Genomic DNA, 23358 nt, shown 5'->3' with positions numbered 1-23358 from the left:
TGACATGTAGTACAGGACTTCACCTTCTTCTCAATATCTCTGTTGATCCCTGGCCACCAGACATGACTCAGGGCTATGGTCTTCATCCATAGAGTGCCAAAATGACTTTCATGAAGAGCTTCCAAAACCTGAGATTGTAGTGATTTTGGAATGATTACTCGCATTCCCCATAAGATCCAACTGTGATTCACAGATAATACATGTTTACATGAGATGAACTGTGTAAACTGGGGAGTCTTACGATCAACACTGTATCTTGTAGTACCATTTCCTTCACGAGAGAAAGCCCATCATCATTAGGACATCATCTTTTTTGATGTTTGTGCTAGTTATGGGTATTCTATCCATCAAATTGAGAGAGAACAGTTCCTCTGAAGTTCCTTTGGGTTGATGGAAGCTTGGACATGGAAGGTGTGACAGTATATGAGCCTTGCTGTGCCAAGTCTCTTTATGGAATTGAATGGCACAGGAGTGAGTTGAAAGTAGCAATGCCCACAAATGATGGAATTCCATTTTTTGGTACAAAAAAATGAAAGTCATGGGTGATTATCTGTCAGCAAGGTAAAATGTCTACCATACAGACAGGTATGAAACTTCTGAATTCTGAAAATAATGAATGTAACTGTGACATGTTCTCTGGTGGAGCCATTTACTTAATTAAGCCCAGGGCACCAATTAATTGTCCAAGGTAGTCAACTGAAGATTTGAAAAATCATACTTTGTTTATGGTCCCTTCAGAATCTCATCCATGGTTTTCTGGAACAGGGCAGGTGCTAATGTAATACCAAAAGGCAACCTGTTGTAACAAAACAAGCCTTTTTGTATGTTGCTTGTGAGATATTTGTAAGATGCTGGTTCAAATTCCATTCAACGGTATGCATTAAACAAGTCCAATTTACTGAAAGACTGTTCTGCACTAAGAGTAGCAAACAAATTTTCAATACAAGATAGTGTATACTTGTCTGTACATAAAGCTGGATTCAATGTCACTTTGAAATCACCACAAATTCAGACAGAGCCATCCTTCTTGATCACTATTACGATGAGGAAATGAAACTGGTGACAAGAGTCCAATGTTCATAAAACAGGCCAAATCAGCTTCTACAAGAGGCTTCAGAGCATAAGGCACAACACTGGGCTGGCAATATTTTGGCTGGCTGTCAGACTTAACAGTGAGCTGCATATGTTGCTCACCTGCCCAAGTTCTTTCTCAAAAACCGTGGAGTGTCTTTCCAGTATTCCTTGAAAAAAGTGAGGTGTTTTCTTGAGCAGCTTGATCTCTCCCCTATTCACTTTCGGCTTCTCAATCCAAAATTTGACAAATATGGGTGGCTACTTTCCCTCAATTACATACAAGGTTAAAATGACTGTCAATTGAGTTGATATTTCACCTGGATTATTCCTTTTGGAATTAATTTTTCTCTGGTATGAGTCTTCAAAAGAGTGGCTGTTTCTTCCACAGAAATTTGTGACAAGTCTGGTGAGAGGTAGATGCAGAAATCAGTGAGACAGCAGCTCCAGTATCAAGCTCCATTCTTGTGGGAACTCCCTTGATCTTGTGTGACTTAGATGCCATCTCTGACTCCAGCTTCCAGTATGTTTAGTGTTTAGGTCTTCATCAGAGTCACTAGTCCTCTTATCTTTTTCCACATTATTCATTCCCAAATTCCACCCTTTATTGCAGGATTGGAATGACCCTCAATAGGACATCTAGTCCAGTCCTCTGCACTCAAGGCAGGACTGAGTGTTGTTTAGACCATCCATTACAGGTGTATATCTAACCTGTTCTGGATCTGATCGTTGTGTAACCCAGAGACAAATTGATCACCCAGGGCATCACTTAATGTTTGCCCAAACTGACAGTGCTCTGACAACTTCTATAGAGCAGCCACAAATTGTGCTACTGACTCTCCTCTTGTCTGATGTCGCTGATGAAACTGACATGATTGTGCTATAATCGATGAGATAAGAGAAAAATGTTCCTGCATTGCTGCAGGAACTGAGGCATACATTGCAGTTCTAGTCACAGTTGGAGACAATAGCCCACACAGCAATCTGTATGCCTTTGGACCCATCACTGTCAGCAAGGTTGAAACTCTTTGTCCATCTGGAATGGAGATGCAAACTACAAATTGCTCAAAATGTTCGAGGTACACCACCTATGATTCATGTTTTTTGTTGAATTCACCAACTTTGCCACAAAAGTTGCCCTATCTCTGCCCTCCTGTTGGACTTTGCACTCCCCTGGATGTCTCTGCTGCCATAAGGAAACTTTTCTGTTTGTTTTGAACTATTTGTGCTTGATTTTTCTCTGCTCTTTGTGCACTTATCCTTCAGAATACAGAAATTCTTCCTTTAGGGCTGCACTTAGGCTCCCTCTGCTGGCTCAAGGCTCCCTAGTGCAGGCTCGCTCGCTCTCTGTATGCCTGCTTGCATGTGGTCAGCCAAGATGGCTGCTTGCAGGATTGTCACTGCTGTCTCTAGCAGCTAGACAGCAAGATCAGAAAACTCATCTTGTGTTCTGGCCTTAATGTCCAACTTCCCTTTCTCTAGCTGGCTGGTTCCACCTGTACCTAAAGCAAAATTCAGCAGCAGTCTGCCACCACGTGCTTGTAGGTGAACTTCTTTTCTTTTCATTATTATTATTATTATTATTATTAATTATTATTTATTAATTTGTGGTTACTTTTGCTTCTTCTTGGTTGGGAATGGAGCACCGTATACTCATGGGATAGAAGATCCACGTTGCCCGTATATTATATTTGGACCCAGCAGAGAATAGGGACGTCACTCATCTGGTTTTATATTGAACCGTTCTCTTTTTGGCTGGTTTGCCCTTCGTCCTGTACTTTAACGAAACCACAAATGGTTTTGTCCAGTATCGGATGGGAGACTCTATTTTCAAGAGCAACCCTCCACCCCTACCATTGTGACTGTCATGCCGATAGGGGTGGAGTGGCATTCTTTTGAAATTGGAGTTCCATGTGCACTGTGATGTGTGCAAGGTCACACCGGTGAGGGTAGGGCCATTTAGGCAGAAGCCAGACTACACCTTTCCCGAAAGTGCTGGTATTCCAGGAATATGCGCATGCCCACCTGAGAAAAGAAAGAGACAGACACAGGGGAGCTCATAGAAACACTGCTGTCTGTTATTGAGACATTGTTCTGGAAACAAAACAGAAACTAACAAGAAAGTGAGGCTTTGTGCTGAGGATTGGGGAGTGCTCAAACATTTAAAGGCACAGGATAAATGTTTTAAGGGGAACAAAGGTTCAAAATTACTTTGACAGAAAAGTAAAAAAATGCATATTAAAATTATTGAAACCATACACAATTGACAATGGATCAGCAACTAGCTGGTGTGACTGCAGTAAACGTTGGTCCTCTGTTTGAAGAGGCAATATTTACTTATATGCTGCAAAATCATTTTCATATATTATTTCCTACAGACCCAAACACAGCAGATTTCCTGGAACCATAGCAACCAGCTCATATGTGAAAGATATATATTGTGCATAGCACAGAGGTAGTGATATCACCAGAAGGCAGTAGGCAGTAAGAATGTGGAAGATAATGGGAATATAGTCCAGACTCTGACAAGAGATCATCCATGAAAGTTGACGGTTATCAGAGAAGTACAAGATGAAATGATAGCTGCCTTGGAATGTGTATAAATTAATCTATTATGTGCCACATTTAACAGTTCTTATACAGTTTTTGTCCATTGGTACCCATCCAGCTGTGGAATAGTGCTTTCACTCACTTTTTGAGGCACTTCTTATTGGAAATTCTGTGTTGTAATATCAGTGGGAGTCACTAGATGGCATTATTACCAGCACTTGAGAGACAAAGTGGGTAAGGTCTCTCATATCCTGGGACCAACAAGACTACAATAACACAGAAGATTATTACAAATAGTCTTACAATTTCTGTTTTAGCTAAATCTGTAGACAAATCTTGGAAAAATGGTGTTCGTTTGTTATGGTGCAGTTAGTTTAGAAGCTGTTGCAGTAAGATTTGTTCACTGTTTCAGTCTTTCTCTCATTTTGTAGAGTGAGCAGCAATGACTCATATATTAACGTTGCTTAATACTTTCTATTATAAGAAAAAAAATAAGAGCCCTAGCTCTTCAATGATTTTCAGTAGAACTTTGAAATTTGGAGAGGGCAATGGTCCTGGGGCCAACTGAAGTGTGTTTTCTGGACCCTTGAAAATCAGTTCAGATTTGGCCAAAATATAAACTATTGAAAACTGCCATTCCCATCTGTGGTTTGCATAGTTGTTTGTTTTTTGGCAGGCTGACAAGAGGTGTTAATATTCTATTCTGTATCGCTGTGTATGCACTACCCTTGTGTCGTGCGCATCATTTCTCATAGGGCTACAACTTCCCAAATGACACAGAAAAAAACCTGATCATCATCCTACAGTTGCCTCCTCATCAAAACATTCTTGAGACATGAGAATGTGCACTGTGCTAGCAACCAGGAGACCATTCATTTTAGATTCACTTCTAATGACTATTAATAATTCTGTACCCTTCACAGCCCTTATTATTAAACAAGGTCTCATATTCCACTGTGGGATCACACAAATTGGCACTAGAATCTAGTTCTCTAATGTGACACATCTAAATCTCATCCAAGTTGCCACACTACCTCTCAGAAAGAACCTCTTTTTGTTTTTCAAATGGGACTAGTCAAGTGCCTTGTAAAAATCTATCATATCTAGCAAACTTGTGATCTTATAAAAATTATATCAAGTTCATCTGACAAGATCTATTTGCCATAAAACCATATTGATTGGCATTAATTATGCAACTATCATTTAATTCCTTACTCAACCATTCCATAATTTTGCCCAGGATAGATGTTATGCTAATTAGCCTATAGTCTTCTTCCACAGCACCTTCAGTGCTCCTGCTCAAAGATTTGACTAGAACTTTATTATGCTAAGCTAACACGTTTTGGTGATCTCTTGACATCCGTAGTATAGGCCCTTCCCTTACTACCTGAATTAAACCAATCAAAAGCTATTTTCGATGTGCAAGGACAGTGCTAGTAAAAAGAAAATGTGACTAATGTTTTGGTGTTTAAAGGTATTTGCTGTATGAAGGTTTGTCTGGCTTGAAAATGATAATGCACCTCTAAAATTGAATCTTGAGAGTATAATTGCCAAAATTGACAAAACTGCACATTATCACTATTGTAGATCACTTAATGTCCTCTACTGTTATCCCTACGCACTTGGGAAATCTCAAGTTTTAATTGTTTTCTGTGCTTCAAAAATTATAGCTATTTTATACATGAAAAATGAATAAAACACCTTCATTCAAGTAAAGACATTTATAAACGATCCTAAACATTGATAATACACTGAGTTATTCTAATTATCCAATTATGTTCTAGTTTAACAAAATCCTATAATCTGTAATTGTAAGCACAAATGGGCAGACGTGGTCATTATTTTCAGAAAAGATCTATCTGAAGTGAAGTTAATATGAGGAAAAGTAGAAAGTAAAATGAGTGTTGCATGTATAATGCTAGGATTATTCTACAATCAATTAATTAATCTCAAATTATTGTTTTGCCAGTATTATGCATCTGCAGCCATGCCATGCTTGTATAAATTGCATTAAACATTTAGACGTTTAGTTGGTGAGTGTAAGCTTTCTTAATGGAGCTCTGTCTTGGACTTTGGCCAGTGCCTGAACATTATCTGTAATTTGTTTTTTTAGCAGTTAGACTGGAATTCCGCCAGTTTTCTAAAGGACTGACTAATCTCAAATTTAAGAAGTGTTGAATAGTCTTTGGAATTCTTCCTCTGTATTGTATTCACTGCCTGAATTAATTTAGCTGGCTATAGAATTATTCTATAGCCAAAACAGACAGTGTTTGCTAAATTGAAGGCAGCTTCTTTCATCTGTGTGTGTGTGTGTGTGTGTGTATACACACTGAAATATCAAAGAGCTGTTGGATTTCAGTTTCCTGCAGCCCCCATTGGCCTGGAACGGTGAACCGTGGCTAGTGGGAGCTAGGATCGGCCGGACGCTGCAGGTGAACAAACCATCCCGGCCCGCCAGCAGCTTTCCCTGATGGGCTGCGTGTCAAAGGTTGCCGATCCCTGGTCTAGTTTGATATTCTGTATACTACAATTCATAGACTTTCCCCAAAATAATTCCTAGAGCACAACTTTAAAAAAAAAGTCTAATTTTGATTTAAAAATTGTCAGTAAATACATCATGATCCTTGGTTAATTATCCCAGTGGTTAATTATTCTCATCATTACAAATGTACACCTTATTTCCAGTCTGAAATTCCTAGATAGAAAAGCCCATTCTTAAATATTTTTCTCCATGTTGATGCTTATATATTGTAACCAAGTCACCCATTAACCTTTTCTTTATTAAGCTAAATAGATTGAGATCTTTTAGCCTATCATGCTAAGCCATGTTTTCTAGTCCTTTAATCATTGTCATGACTCTTCTCTGAACCTTCTCCAATTTATCAGCATCTTTCTTCAATTGTGGGTACCAGAACTGGGCACAGTATTCCAGCAGTGGTTGTGCCAGTGCCTAATACAGAAGTAAAATTAGCCTCTCTACTCCTACTCAAATGTCCCCTGTTTATGCAACCACGATTTCACTAGCTCTTGTGGCCCCAGCATCACACTGAGAGCTCATATTTGGCTGATTATCCACCACAACGCCAAATCTTTCTCAGAGTCACTGCTTCCCAGGATAGAGTCCACCCTCCTGTAAGTATGGCCCCAGTTCTTTATTCCTAGATGTATACACTTAGATTTAGTCATATTAAAAGACATATTATTTGTTTGTGCCTATCATACAAAGTAATCCAGGTTGTTCTGTATCAGAGACCTGTCCTCCTCTTTATTTACCACTCTCCCAATTTTTGTGCCACCTGGCAGATTTTATCAATGAAGATTTTATGTTTTCTTTCAGGTCATTGATAAAAATATTAAATAGCATAGGGCCAAGAACAAATCCCTGTGGGACCCCACTGGAAACAGACCTGCACTATGAAGATTCCCCATTTTCAGTTACATCTTGAGATCTCTCTGTTAGCCAATTTTAATCCATGTAATGTGTGCCAAGTTAATTTTACTTTGTTCTAGGGTTTTTTTTTTAAATAAAAAATGTCAGAAGGTACCAAATCCAATGCCTTCCAGAAGTCTAAGTATGTTATGTCAACGCTATTACCATTATGAACCAAACTTGTAATCTCAGCTGAAAAAGATATCAAATTAGTTTGACAGGATCTATTTTCCATAAACCCATGTTGATTTGCATTAATTATATTAGCTTCTTTTCATTCTTTATTAATTGAGTCCAGTATCACTTGTTCCCTTATTTTTCCACAGATTAATCTCAGGCTGACAAGTCTATAATTACCCAGGTCATTTACCCTTATTAAAAATTGGCACAACATTAGCTTTGCCAGTGCTCCAAGACTTATTGAAAATCAATATTAATAGTCCCCGAGCCACTGAGACAGCTCTTTTAAAAGTCTTGGATGCAAGTTGTCTGGACTTGCTGAGTTTAAAAGTGTCTAACTTTAGTAGTTTGTTTAACATCTTCCAGAGATATTAGTGGAATGGAAAGAGTGTTATCCTCACCATATGATGATATTATATCTGTGCCTCCCTCCCAAATACATAACAGAAATATTTATTGAACACTTGTTGGATGATATAGCAATGTTGGTTCATGTTCTGTCCTCAGCTACCACTTCAGTGGGTGTAGCATCTTTATTCCTTAAGATAGAATTTAGTTGATCAGAGTTGTGAAAAAACTAGGTTGAAAATATATTTACAAAATACAGTACCACCATGTTAATGCCCCCTTTGGCTCAGGTTTTGACAAGCATTCAGTCAGTCAACAGTAATGTTAGAAGAAGGAACTTTTATTTATGTAAATATGGGTAACTCTGTGAACCAGTGTATTTGCACACATTTATGGATATTCATGACAAAAGAGCCTGAATTCCCATTCTAATATATTCTGGCTTTGTATATTTGTAACGGAGCTAAGAGACTAGAAGAATGTAAGAAAGCTTTACAAGGACTAGCTTCTTCAAACTAAAATTTAAGTTCAGCATTACTTTGGGATAGAATAGTGAAGACTCTGTGCTATAGAACAGCAGTCAGGAAACTCTGGAAAAAAAGAAGGAACAGGAAGTTCTTTCTTCCGATCGGTAGCTACAGGGTGGTGGAGCTTTAAAGTTTTAAGACTTGCGAACAGGCAGAGTCTCTACCCTGTTATCAAGAGATCACAACATCTTTGAGTGCTTGTCTTAATTAGAAAATTATATCAAATTACAACACAATATTGAAGAGTCCTATTAACTAACATGATGCTGACCAGAACATTGTAGTCACTGTACACAGCAAAAAATCATGTTTGACATCATTTTAGCTGGTTGTGGGTTGCCTAAGACTAGCTGAAATCAGGCTGACCATGACTAGTCCCTGTCTGAGGAGTTGTGGTCACAGAGTTGTAAAACAATGTAATTTCTAATAAAGAGAATCCCAAGTTTAGTGTCCAATCTCACCTCCCTTCCCAGGATTTGGCTTAGCTATTAATAACGTAGCACAAACCTCAGCCTAAACTTCCTCCCTGACCTTAGCTGTCATTAGTTGTTGGGTGGTTGATTGGTTGTGGTTTTTGTTTGTTTTGTTTTGCTTTTTCCTTCAGAAATTTCCATCCCATTTATATATGGTTGGAGTTAATTGGACCCACCTGCTAGCATGATTGAACAATCATTATACTGAATCTAATATAGAATTTTTGAGCCTAAGTGATTCAGGAAAAAAGGACTGCATTCTTACATATGGTCTGAGAAGTTGCCACACCTATTACAGAGGCTGATATGATAGATGGAGCTTCCAGGAGGAGTTTGGGGACAGTATGCATGCAGGAGAACTGAGCTACTCAGCAGGGCTCTGCCCTGACTAGCAGTTAGTCTAGCAGGAAGGTTTTTCTTATCTTAGTCCTTTAAAATGGTGGTTCTGTGGCAGAATCCTGAGGCATTTGCTTCCTCTGCTCAGGGAAATGTTTTGTCTTTGACCAATGGGATAGGGTCAGAATAGAACCCAGGTAACTTGTACATCAAAAGGCTGGATCACAGGCCAGTCTTGAGCTGTCCCTCTTCCTCATTTCTTTCCTCAGCCCCACAGCCAAAAACAATTTTATGAATACCATATACGCTAAATTTCAGAAATGCAATTAATGTATCATACACCTTTGCCCACTTCACCTGTTTTCTGTCTACTAATCCATTTCCCAAGCTATATATCCCCTGCCACAGCAACATTTCCTTCTCCTTCCGCCAGTCTGGCATCAAACACAGACATATACTGATAGACATACAGTAGGCAAGAGTTCAAGTCATTTCGATTCTCTTTCATTTTATTTTCATATCTTGTACAGTAACTTTTTGAACATGTGCTGTAAGAGAGACAAATCTGTTCACTTACATTTACCATCCGTAACTACGATAATCAAATAAAATGATGGTGTAAGCCTGAAAGGAAAAAAATAGATTTTAGCCCCTTATGTATTAAATGCTCAGCTTTTAGAATAATTGTAAGCTATTAAAATGCATTGCCTTACGCTTTTCATACAAGTAATTTATAATGGGTACATTGACTTTCTTTTTTTTTTTCTTGATAGCTGTATCTTGTGGAAATCCTGGCACTCCAGCCAATGGCATGATAATATACAGTGATGGGATATTATTCTCGAGCTCAGTCATCTATGCCTGCTGGGAAGGTTACAAGACTTCAGGGCTAACTACTCGACACTGTACAGCCAATGGGACATGGACTGGCACTGCTCCAGACTGCACAGGTCAATAACTGACTTTTTGTCACAATAGGATTAAAAGAGAGTAGGATGTTATTAACTTGGTAAACCATTATCTCCTACTTTTGAATAAGCACACTTGTCAGAGGGTAACATGCACACACATTCATTAATAAATGTTGGACTTTTTTCATTTTTTGTTATGATTACTTCCAAAAAGTAGCTCTACAAGGTAGAACAGTAGAAAACTCTTAGTATCTAAGATATGCTTTAGTCAAACACAGTATTAGTCTCAATATAGGGTAAGTAGTTAAAATGTAATGGCCTGTGATATACAGAAGGTCAGACCAGATAGTCCCCTCTGTGAATCTATGAACCTTTCTATAGCTCTGTCTGTTATATTACAGAAGTTAGAAAATGTTCTATGTAGCTTGAATACAGAAAATTGCTTTCATTCCAGTACCTGTTAAATTAAATATTACTCCTCACAATAGCAAAAATACATATTGTTTAGATACCTTGGGTTATTTCATGTTTGATTATTTCAGTATTATATTTTGAAACATCGCCATTTTTAATTATGTCCTTATGTTGCTTTTTCAAGATTTTCTGTGAATTTAGGAACAGGTAGTTGGAGCAAAAACTGCTCTGAAAAATTAGCCTTTATAGTCTAGTTCTGTTTCTAAAACTTGTGCTGGGCATGGTTCAGATTTGGTTTTTACAGTGTTTGTGAGGATCTTAGCTGCAGAATTATTCAGAAGAAAGTAACAGTGAAATACCCCATATGACACTAGTGAAAATTGCTTTGAGTTAACATTTTTATCTATTAGTCAAGTCACAGGAAAATTTCAGAATGAAGTTATTTGACTATCCAAAACAGATTATATTTGATTAAACCCTAAAGGAACTTTAAACCACAAGTACTGTATTTACTATAGATCTTAAAGCAACACTAGTGAAATATTTTTAAGAACAACTGTAAAGTGAATACTGGCCCAGATCTTTATTTTACAGGGTTTGTATCTAAAGAAACAGGTTTTTTCCCTGATCGTTTACAAAGACGTTCTGGAAAATTACTTCTAGAGAACTATTGTGAAGTAAATTGAAACAGCAGATTTGTGGACATTTTTCTTCAAGAGAGAACCTACAAGGCATTCAGGATGGAGTGAACAGTAGAGTGAAAACAATTAAAACCAATTATGTTTGTATATATTGTACACATTAACATAAATGGTGTATACTGTTAATAGAAATATACAATACATAGACATATATATTAAATATTAAATTGATAGGTACAAATTTTGATGTGTGCTGAACTTATAACTCCCACTGACTTTGAGGTCAATTTTGCAGGGTGCTGAGCACACTCTGTGAGGTGTTGTGTTCTTTTCACGCCCAGTGAAGTCAATTACAGTGAAAGGCATTCAGCTGCTTGTGTATTCTGACCCGTCAGTGGGAACTACAGGGGTTGATTAGGTGTCCAGAACTTTTCCGGATTTGTTCTATAGTGTTCTGGGCCTTTAATAGTGTTCTGCAGCATAATATGGAGTACCAAGATTCACAAAAAGTCCTAGGGACAGAAAGTAGAGCTAAATTCTGCCTTCACCTCCATCCTATGCAGCTCCACTGATTTCAGTGTGCTTATACAGGTGAAAGTCAGGGCAGAATTTCAGCACTGTAGGAATTTTCAAAAGAGCCTAAATGGGACTTGTGTTCCTAAGTCACTTAAGCTCTTTTGAAAATCTGATCCCTTTTTGATGGTCAGGCTGATAAGGAGACCGGAGTTCTGTGAAGCTCAAATAGGAGAATATAATGTGTGTCACAAAACAGCAACAACTTTAAGGCCCTGATTCAGTTCCTGTTGAAGACATTCAAAATTCCCATTGATATAAATGGGAGAAGGTTCAGGCTTTACCTGATTGATAAAAACTTTTACAGAACCCCATGAAGACTTCCTTCCAGGCCTACTTGGTTACAGTCATATGTGTTTTTTCCACTAAACAATAGAAACAAGGTGCACATTCTGACCTCAGTTACACTGGTGTAAATGCAGAGTAACTCTATTGACTCAAATGGAGTTGCATTACATTACATTTATATAAGTGTTACTCAGTGAAGAATTTGGCCCAGGATATTTAGTACTTTTTAAAATAAAAAAAAATGTTTGTTTACCTTTTAATGTTTTCAGATAAAACAGCTGGATCAAAGTCGCTTTGCTGCTTGTGTATGCTAGAAAAGGGACATTGTGTGTATGAGCAAATGTGTTCACGTGTACTTAGTTTTTTTAAGCTTTATTTATATAGGTGGTGAAGTAAGATTCTCTTTCTTCACTAGTAATCAGCTGTGGAGATCCAGGTGGAATAGCAAATGGTATGCAGTTTGGAACTGATTTTATCTTTAATAAGACAGTCAGCTATCAGTGCAACCCAGGATATTTGATGGAGCCTGTCAGTTCATCCACTATACGTTGTATGAAAGACAGCACTTGGAACCAGAGTAAACCAGTCTGCAAAGGTTTGTTTTGTAACTTAAGTAGCTTGCAATGACTGTTCTGATACTGTGTATAATATTAATATTTGTATTATTAATTATGAAGGGGAACAATTTGCATAACCACTTTTAAGATAGATAAGATGCAAACCATTAATATACTGCTGAGACAGTCAGATAAGAGATTTTAATCATGTAGTTATTTGTGCCATACATAAGATGTAATGAGGAGACTGACAGAGAACTGACTTGGAATTTATTAGAGCCACAACAATATGTGTTAAATATTAGAGCAGTAGGCTGAAAATACTAACAGTGACATCCTAACCCTGCCCCCAAAGCCAAGTTTGTGGCAGGAAAAGGATTCTCCAGCACAGGTACTGTGGAAGACAGCTGAAAGGCTGTCTTCTGAGGACCTTATTGCAAACACTGTTGTAAGGGGCATGACAAGGACAGGGCTGGAGGTGGGAGAGGTGTGTCAGGGGTCATAGCATGCAGTACTGTGCAGATTCTGGGTCACCACTGCAGCCCATAGGATAGCCTGGGGAGGCTGCCATAACTTAAGGTCCCAGGCCTGTATAAGTTATGTCATGAACATCTCCAGCCCTGAAGTAGCCCAGAATTGGGGTGGCAGGACGTGAGCTCCAAATTCTGTGCTGAACCTCTTAGAAGTACAGCACAAGATCTCATTAATAATTAAATGTTAGTTTATGCGATTGGCTGACCAAATTTTTATTTATAATGGTGTTGGAGGCATCAGCTGAATCACTTTATATTTGCATAGTGTGTGGAAGGAAGCAATATTTTTAAAGATACTTTTCTTTAAAAATAGACTTAATTTGTTTTAGTTTCCATCAATTTGAGCATCCTCTGGAAAACACTAGCCCACATAGCCCCTATATTTTAAGAGTTGAATAGAGCTATAGCGACATAATTACCAGTAAAGTCAATATCAGGTGAATGACTACAGCCTTAGATGACTTAGAAAAAGGGATCTTATATGAGTAAAATCAGAGAAAGATCCTTAAGATTTTTCCCTTCTTTATTGACCCAAAGCAGAGTGATGGTGAAAAATGGTCTAAAATTTTAATAGTAACAGAAAATTAATTGTATTTCAACTTTTTATTGATTGATCATGTATGTTGTTTGTTTTGCTATGTTTGTCTCCCTCCTTTGTAACTCTCAATGTTGATAAAATTTAACATGCACATGTGTGTATTTAATGTGTGTGTACCATGGAAAAGTCAAAATGTGCATCCTCTCTTGGGGCAAAACTGTTCCCAATAAGTTTTGATTACAGAAGCATGACTATCTACAATATTACATTTAGTATAAATCCTATAACATCTGTATATTCTCTCTTTGTTTCAATAGCTATCACATGTGGCCCACCTCCACAAGTGCTTCATGGAAAAGTAGAAGGATCAGATTACCGTTGGGGGTCCAGTGTAAGTTACAATTGTGCAGAGGGCTATCAGTTATCCAATGCAGCTATTCTTTCATGTGAAGGACGAGGTGTATGGAGGGGAGACATCCCACAATGTCTGCGTAAGTATGAAGATAATGGTGTGTGGCTGAACCACCTCAAGCTCTGATTGCCTCATTTCTCACAAGCTAAATATGGTCAGGCTCATTCAGAATAGGACATGAACTTCCTAAACACAAACAAACAAACCAACCCTGGGAACTGAAATTAGGTGGTGCTATTTATTTGTCAAATGAAGTTCTTCCCTGACTCAGTACTGAATCAGTGCCATAGGTTGAAATTAGGAGCAGTATACTGCTGTGCATGCATTTTTTCTTTCAGATAAAATGTAAAATAGACATCCCTGACCACTGTGGCTATTCAAGACCTTCATTCCTGAACAACCTCTTTACCAACTCTCTGCTTGTTACACAGAGATTTGCATTTCCACCATGATCTCTCACTCTCTGTTTGGACTCATATCTCTAGCTCTCTTTCTGTCAACCTTACTCGATGTCCTGCCACCAACTGAAAACCGACATAGCTAAAATGAACTCCTTAGCCATCTAATCCTAAATCTTCCTTTTTTCTTCCTTTTCTGTTACCATTTCCAGGTTCATCATTAAGCTCCTAAACCCTTAAGCTCATAGCATCAGTATATTTTTTGATTCCTCTCTGTCCCTTTCTGTCTCTCTCTCTCTCTCTTCCCACTCCCCCAACTGAGAAACCATCTTTAAATCCTGCTCATGTTTCCTTGACAGCCTCTCCAAATTCTGTCCATTTTTCTACATTCCCACAACCTGAACTCTTGTCTAGTGCTGATCACAATTAAATGCTAAAATTGGGCTACTTTGAGAATAATATGAGGGCAGTATTTTCAGAGTTGGTATCTAAAGCTAGTCATCTACATCCATATTCAGGCACCTAAATTAAAGTGGCCTATTTTGTGAGTGCAGTCTTGTGCCTGCAGTTTCTCGCAATGGAGGCAAATAGTTGTGAGCACAAATGTTACCATTTGTACATCTGTGTACCTGATCTGTGAGCATAATCACATGGTAGAACGCTTGCACTCAAATTTAGCAGTGACTAGCGTCTGCTCACTTGTGCCTTCAGAAATGAATGTTACTTTTAAATGTTAGGTATGTTCAGTTCTTCAAATACCCTTTTTTGTTTTCTTTTTCTTCAATAGCTGCATTTTGTGGAGATCCTGGTACTCCAGCTGAGGGGCGTCTTAATGGGAAAAGTTTCACTTACAGATCTGAAGTCTTCTTTCAGTGCCGACCCCCTTTTATACTGATAGGATCTTCAAGAAGAGTCTGTCAAGCAGATAGTGTTTGGAGTGGAATTCAACCAACATGTATTGGTAATAATTTCCATCATCTCTGCTGTTTATTAGTCAGAGTATTGTAGATAATCTGTTATCATGATCAAGATCAAGTCCCAAATCAAAATGTTCAGTCGGGATCTGTGAAAATGGTTTATCAAACTGCACAGATTAAAAGATCACATGTAGCTAATACTGGGTGGGCTTGATCTTTTGAGATTCTGAGTACTTTCTGTAATCTTCTGAATGCTCTCAGCCTCCTATTGATTGCAGTGAGACTTATGTGCTTGCAGGGTAAGATCAAATCTCCCACTGACTTCAGGATTTGGCCCAATGCAAATAGAGATTTTTTTGTGTGTGATTTTGGTGAGAGGATGCGGAAATGTCTCTGCTGTTTTCTAAACAAACATACTCAAATTTAGAATTAAATGATCACAGTGATGGTTTTTCCTGAGGCAGAAGGGATTGGCTCATTTGAAGAGGTGACATTGGGTAAGATGGGGAGCAAGAAAGCTTATTGAAAACACCCTTCTCTGAACATAAGAACATAAGAATGGCCATACTGGGTCAGACCAAAGGTCCATGCAGCCCAGTATCCTGTCTACCAACAGTGGCCAATGCCAGGTGCCCCAGAAGGCGTGAACCTAACAGGTAATGATCAAGTGATCTCTTTCCTGCCATCCATCTCCATCTTCCGGCTAATAGCTATTAAAGGACTTAACCTCCATGAATTTATCCATTTCTCTGTTAAACCCTGCTAAAGTCCTAGCCTCCACAACCTCCTCAGGCAGGGAGTTCCACAGGTTGCCTGTGCGCTGAGTGAAGAAGAACTTCCTTTTATTTGTTTTAAACCTGCTGCCCATTAATTTCATTTGGTGGCCCTTAGTTCTTATATTATGGGAACAAGCAAATAACTTTTCCTTATTCACTTTCTCCACACCACTCATGGTTTTATATACCTCTATCATATCCCCTTAGTCTCCTCTTTTTCCAAACTGAAAAGTCCTAGCCTCTTTAATCTCTCCTCATACAGGACTCGTTCCAAACCCCTAATTGTTTTAGTTGCCCTTTTCTGAACCTTTTCTAATGCCAGTATATCTTTTTTTTTGAGATGAGGGGACCACATCTGTACGCAGTATTCAAGATGTGGGCGTACCATGGATTTATATAAGGGCAATAAGATATTTGCCGTCTTATTCTCTATCCCTTTTTTAATGATTCCTAACATCCCATTAGCTTTTTTGACTGCCGCTGCACTCTGCGTGGACGTCTTCAGAGAACTATCCACGATGACTCCAAGATCTTTCTCCTGATTAGTTGTAGCTAAATTAGCCCCCATCATATTGTATGTACAATTGGGGTTATTTTTTCCAGTGTGCATTACTTTACATTTATTCACATTAAATTTCATTTGCCATTTTGTTGCCCAATCACTTAGTTTCGTGAGATCTATTTGAAGTTCTTCAAAGTCTGCTTTGTTCTTAACTATCTTGAGCAGTTTAGTATCATCAACAAACTTTGCCACCTCACTGTTTACCCCTTTCTCTGGTCAGTTAATGAGGAACCACTAGCACTAAATTCAGATGTGTACTCTGAATAAATTCTAATGTCGTTAATCCAGACTATGCTGCTGTGGGCAATATGAGTGTGTCACATCTTCATTCAGCAGTTAAGAATATGAGTTACAGGTAAATTATATATGAGCCTTAAAATGATGGTGTAAACCTGCAAATAGCTGGGAGTCAACTTCCAGTAAATTTTTCTATTTTCTACAGTAAGTGATATATAAATACATTGAATATATTGCATCAAAAAGATCTGGTTTACCTCAAGAAGCCCCAGTTTTACCTCCTCAGTCACAGCTTTTCTACTATTATAATAACAAAACATTTCATATTAGAGCTTCTGCAGTTTTAGAAAATATCATTGTGGGAAGAAGAAAGGTGTCAGTAATTTAAAGGTATTTTTTACCTGTAAAATCAGATGGTTGAAAAAAATTATAACAAAAATAATCTCCTACAGGAACAAATTTCCCCAAAGATGGCAATGTTTACCACTTCTTGACACTGCTTATTTTGTTATAATAGCTGTGGGCTATCTAATTCTGTTTTTTTTTCAAGAGGTTGGTTTCTGTTGGTGATGCACTTTTTAAAGAGAAGACTGATCTGTTTCATTTTTTCCATTAGCAGCTGTCCAGACTAACTGATGATGAAGTTAAAAGTCCCTTGATTGTTCAAGTACTACATGTTTTTTAAAATGTCATGTGTTAGGTTCCCATCTATCTGAATTCTGAAGCCACTAAGATTTCCTTTATAAATTAGTGCATTATGTATTCTAGCGATAGGATGATGAAAGTGACTGACTAGCATTGAAATTGGAAATCAGGCTATAAAGAAATGATATATCACACCACTGGATTATAGGATTACGATTACAGAGCATTGGAAATTGTTACAGAGGAAATATAGGCCCAAATCCTGAGCTTTATATTGCAGTGCCAGAACAAAACCAGAATAGCCAGCCATGGGAGGATCATCCCAATATAGTGGGAGTTTCTGGTGGCGTACAGCCATCCTCTCAGCTCCTGTGCTACCCACCTTCCATCCTGCCCACCTAACAGGCATGACTGGGCATCCCGATAATCTTCCCAAACTGTCATGTCCGTCTCTAGGGAATGTTGGCAGCTGGTATAACCAGACCAGAGGACAGCCAGCCCAGGATTTAAGGGAACTCGACATTCACACCTTTTCTGAGATGTACTGTTAACTCTTCAACCAGAGCTGGGTTTCAGGGCCTCTTTTAAAGCATGTGCTTTCATGGTCACAAAAAAAAGTTTCTGGCAAATAATTTTATGCTTAGCTTCCTAAGGTTGGTTTTCAGAAATTTTGCTTTACAACTCTGTGGTTCCTAGGAAAAGAACACTAGGAGGGAAAGATGTCTCTCAGTGTTACATCTGCATTATGTATAATGCTTTTGACTGACACAATGTGCTGTGTATTCCACAAGATTCAAAGCGGTCAGTTGTGTACAAAAAAAAATCCCAGTACTGAAATCTCTATGCTTCCAAAACTATCTTCATGAATTACTTGTGAACATATTGAAAGAAAAAAAAAAGTACTGTAATTTTGTGTGGTTTTAATTTATCTTTGAAAATTTAAACTGAAATAACATCTCCTGTGTTTTCCATTTTAAAATTTAGATCCAGCCCATAACACTTGCACAGATCCTGGTACTCCACCCTATGGAATACAGAACAATTCTAGAGGTTATGAGGTAAGAAGCCTTTTTATTTACTAATTTACTGAAATTGGAATACATTTAATATTAATGTATGTTAAATTGTTTTTAGCTTTAAATGTTACAAATAATGTTTATCACTTTCAGATTTCTTTTTACTAAAACCTCAGGCTTCATCTTCAGTTATTGTTTTAATATGGAGCTTTAGGAAGAAACTCACAGTCTTTAGAATATATCATGTCATAAGTTTTTAGTAGAATTCCCCCCTGAAATAAGTGAGGACTTTTGCTTAAAAATTAGTGATATGCTATAGACCTTTGAGTGGACAATAATTATATTGTGCATGCAGTATTTTAGCTATATCCCTACAAGGTTATTCAATTTTTTTTCTCCATCAGATTAAATTGTTTTGTTCTATACCAGTAGCTGTTACATACTTTAACAAACAGTGAGTAAATAGCTGATATACTAAGGGCCTGATCAAAAGGCCATTCAAGTCACTGGAAGAAGTCCCATTGATTCTCAGGGCTTTGGATCAGACCCTGACACATGCCATCAAGTAGCTTCATTCAATTATAAAAGCATATTGAATTCCATGCACAAACACAGAAGCTCAAGATAGTCTGCATGATGGTCAAAATTCTCTTTGAGTGTCATCCTTATAATCTCTTAATTCTGCACGAAATATTAGTTTATTAAGCATCTGTCTTGAAAGAAATTGAGAAAATATCACAGAAGTACCTAACTGCCATAATGAGTCATTGTCATTCAATGTTCGGACTGATGAGAATTATTTAGGATTCTATCAGAGTATAAATTGTTAGTGAAATTTTACTTCGGAACGTGTTTACTATAGTGAATACAGTAACTGTCTTTCAGTTAATCTCTGCTGTCCCTAAATTAGTCCCCTACCTATTTCTGTCAACTCCTGGACATATGATTTCTCTCCAGTCAGTTATCTCTTGAGCTTTGTTACAATCTGTGGGTAGATGACCTTGTTAGAGAAAGATGTTATGGAAGAGGGCAATTCTTTGAGGTATTTATCTGTGCTTACCAGCATCACCTCTGACTTACCTGAGTTCATTTTCAGTTAGCTGTATTTCATTGCTCTGCTATACAAATGCATACACACCTCCAACCCTTTCTCAGCTAAGCAATATGAAGAGTAAATTACTTTATTCCTTCTGAAGATTGAAAAAGATACAAAACTCTATTACTGGCTTGAGCATAGATGTGTCATTTTTCGTTGACCTATTTAAATCCTTTCTAGATTGACACTTCCTGTTATGAAATTCCAATTTACGGTGAAATTCATACTGGTATTCACTAGTATCATAATTGACAATATTTTTACAAAAAGCAAGAGCACTTAAGAGTCAGAAGAGCTGCATTCTGTTCTAGACTCTACTCTCTCTGTATGTCTTTGGACATGTCATTGAGATGGAAATTTTCAGACATGGGTGCAAACAATTATGCAAGAAAATCCATACCATCAATTAGATGTTTAACAAAAGTGTCCTAATTTTCAGACCTACTTCAGATAGAATTGGATTGTAGATGCTGTGCTCATGGGATCATCAGGCCACCTCTCTTTAGATGTCTAAATATAGATTTTATGTTAGGCACCAACATTTGAAAATGTTGGCTTTAGCTTCTCTTGCCTTTGTTCCCCATGTATACACTTAAATTGATAATACTTATATTCCTCTGTAGTGTCCATTGAGATCTTCAGACAGAAGGTGCTATAACTTGGCAGTGTATTATTTTTATTAAATATTAAATATTATTCACTTGCATGATACACATTAATATCTATTTGTACTTTCCATATTATTATAATTTACATCTCTTTCCTTACTCCTTCATCAAATCTATTACCAACTCATCTCCTCTGTCAGCAAAAGCACTTCCTCAATGGACAGTTCTTCATCCTCAGTTGTCCTGACCTCCCAGTGTCCGTGGGTCGCCATTCTCGGCCAGTTCCTGATCAGCACATCCTGCGCTGTTTCCCACAGCTCCCATTGGCTGGGAATGGCAAACCATGGCCACTGGGAGATGCGGGCGGCCATGCTAATGTAAACAAACTGTCTCACAGCCCGCCAGCAGATTATCCTGATGGGCCGCAATTTGCCCACCACTGAGCTAGACCAATTCAGCTTACAAATAAGGTGCACATTTTTAAAAATGAGGGTAATCAACTACTGGAACAACATACCAAGGTTTCTGATAGATTCTTCCTCACTGGCCATTTTAAAATCAAGATTGGATGGTTTTTTTTTTTCTAAAAGATATGCTGTAGTTAAGAGAAACTAATTCAAAGAAGTCCTGTAGCCTGTGGTATGAAGGAGAAAACAGAGGATCACAATAGTCCCTTCTGGCCTTAGAACATGTGAATCTTTGAAATTCCTATTCCATTTCCTTAATTTCCTTTCCTCAGAAGGATTGTAAAGAAAGTGGTCTTTTCTCACTTTTATGACCACTTTACTTAGAACTGCCTTCTTCACTTGCAGTCTAGTGTTCTACTCTTTCTAATAGAGATTGCATTCCTTACTGTTTTCTCATCCCACTTAATCACAGTACAGCTTTCAATCCTGTCAATCATCACTTCGCTTCTTGAGCATCTCAAGCAGAACTTAGGTAGTACATAGTCACAAATGTAGCATAAACAATTATGCCCATAATTTTCTGTATGAATATAACTGCAGGTGTAACTGCAGGAGATCTTTTATCGTTACACAGTATGGAATTTGTATTTTCCTATTTTCTTTTTAAACAAATAGCTTATTAATTCATACAGTGAGAAAAAAATCTTTAAAAGCAGGTTTTCTAGTTATGGTAAGTCAAATGTAGTGCAATGTGTAGAAATACCATTTTAGTCATTTGTCAGTTGCTTCTGTCACACAAATTGGTAGACTAGAAAGTTGAGAGTGTATAGAGTGTGGTTCCTTTTTGTGTGTCCAGTCTGATCCATTTTTTTCCATCTATCACTGGCAGATAAATTCAGTTTTAGCATCATGGATGAGACTTTGATTGCATAAGGAAAAAACTCTAACTCTGTAAACTGCAAACTGATGATCTTTTTTTAAAAATCTCCCTGGCAGCATATCACTATGCTGTCAACTGATTGCAAGTACTGGTTTCCCGTTTTCTCTTATATTCTACTTTTGATCCTGCAGGTTGGAAGCACAGTCTTTTTCAGATGTAGGAAGGGTTATCATATTCAAGGCTCTACTACTCGATCTTGTCTTGCAAACTTAACTTGGAGTGGTATACAGTCTGAATGCATTCGTAAGTACAGGGTTTTTTTCTTTAAAATTTATGTGTCATAAATATAAAGGGAAGGGTAAACACCTTTAAAATCCCTCCTGGCCAGAGGAAAAACCCTTTCACCTGTAAAGGGTTAAGAAGCTAGGATAACCACGCTGGCACCTGACCAAAATGACCAATGAGGAGACAAGATACTTTCAAAAGCTGGGGGGAGGGAGAAACAAAGCCTCTCTCTCGGTCTGTGTGATGCTTTTGCTGGGGACAGAACAGGAATGGAGTCTTATAATTTAGTAAGTAATCTAGCTAGATATGTGTTAGATTCTGTTTGTTTAAATGGCTGAGAAAATAAGCTATGCTGAATGGAATGGATATTCCTGTTTTTGTGTCTTTTTGTAACTTAAGGTTTTGCCTAGAGGGATTCTCTATGTTTTGAATCTAATTACCCTGTAAGGTATTTACCATCCTGATTTTACAGAGGTGATTCTTTTTACTTTTTCTTCTATTAAAATTCTTCTTTTAAGAAACTGAATGCTTTTTCATTGTTCCTAAGATCCCAGGGTTTGGGTCTGTGTTCACCTATGCAAATTGGTGAGGATTTTTATCAAACCTTCCCCAGGAAAGGGGGTGTAGGGCTTAGGAGGCTTTTGGGGGGAAAGACGTTTCCAAACGGACTCGTTCCCAGTAACCGGTGTTAGACGTTTGGTGGTGGCAGCGAAAGTCCAAGGGCAAAAGGTAAAATAGTTTGTACCTTGGGGAAGTTTTAACCTAAGCTGGTAAAAGTAAGCTTAGGAGGGTTTCATGAAGGTCCCCACATCTGTACCCTAGAGTTCAGAGTGGGGAAGGAAACTTGACAATGTTTAATGTAGTTTTTGACAAGGTAACAAACCAATACACTTTTTAATCTCATATAGTAGATAATATGCAACATACTCCCCACTGTCTCAAAGTCAGAGTTTGCCAACAGATACTGCATAGTTTACTGCAGTCATCTACTCTTCTAAATGTAGCAGTAAATTTCTGTGTGTCAGATGCCATGGTGTGGTGACCGTTGAGAAATGGTATCTTTATCATTGTGCTTACTGTCACTGTATCAACTCTGTTGGGCTAAATTCTGCTTTCAGTGACAGCAGAGCAAATCTGTTATAACTCTACTAAAGTTCATGTAGATTTTTTTGTGTTTATATTGGTGTCATTGAGAACAGAATATGGCACACCGTATGTGTAGGAACATTTTGTTGGCTAGTCTTCTGTGAACCGTGAAGTGTGACTCATAACTCCACAGCTCTTCTGGGCTCCAAGTGGGAAGCTGGAAGATCAATATATTTGGATTTCTGTGATGGTTAGAGTACATCAGTGAACTACTACAATATAATAGACTGATCTAAAATAAAAATAATACTTTAGAGCAGTGGCTCTCAACCTTTCCAGACTACTGTATCTTTTCAGGAGTCTGATTTGTCTTGCGTACCCCCCAAGTTTCATCTGACTTAAAAACTACTTGCTTAGAAAATCGGACATAAAAATACAAAAGTGTCACAGCACACTATTACTGAAAAAATTCTTACTCTCATTTTTACGACATAATTATAAAATAAAGCAATTGGAATATAAATATTGTACTTACATTTCAGTGTGTAGTATATAGAGCAGTATAAGCAAGTCATTGTCTGTATGAAATATTAGTTTGTACTGACTTTGCTAGTGTTTTTTTTGTATCCAGTTGTAAAACTAAGCCAATATCTAGATGAGTTA

At 37.8% G+C, this 23358-nt stretch overlaps 1 protein-coding gene across 1 annotated transcript in view; it reads left to right on the top strand.

The window, feature by feature from the left end:
* CSMD1 (CUB and Sushi multiple domains 1) overlaps positions 1 to 23358 on the top strand; it is a 1692034-nt gene that overhangs the window by 1639582 nt on the left and 29094 nt on the right. The window contains exons 58-63 of the mRNA XM_077812120.1: positions 9689 to 9865; positions 12158 to 12337; positions 13688 to 13861; positions 14968 to 15141; positions 18302 to 18375; positions 21516 to 21627. Of these exons, the coding sequence (XP_077668246.1) occupies positions 9689 to 9865; positions 12158 to 12337; positions 13688 to 13861; positions 14968 to 15141; positions 18302 to 18375; positions 21516 to 21627 (891 nt within the window). The remainder of the gene's footprint in view (positions 1 to 9688; positions 9866 to 12157; positions 12338 to 13687; positions 13862 to 14967; positions 15142 to 18301; positions 18376 to 21515; positions 21628 to 23358) is intronic.

This window comes from Eretmochelys imbricata, chromosome 3 (genome assembly GCF_965152235.1).
Source record: "Eretmochelys imbricata isolate rEreImb1 chromosome 3, rEreImb1.hap1, whole genome shotgun sequence".
In the NCBI taxonomy this organism is placed as follows: domain Eukaryota; kingdom Metazoa; phylum Chordata; order Testudines; family Cheloniidae; genus Eretmochelys; species Eretmochelys imbricata.
This window is presented reverse-complemented; position numbering and strand designations above follow the sequence as displayed.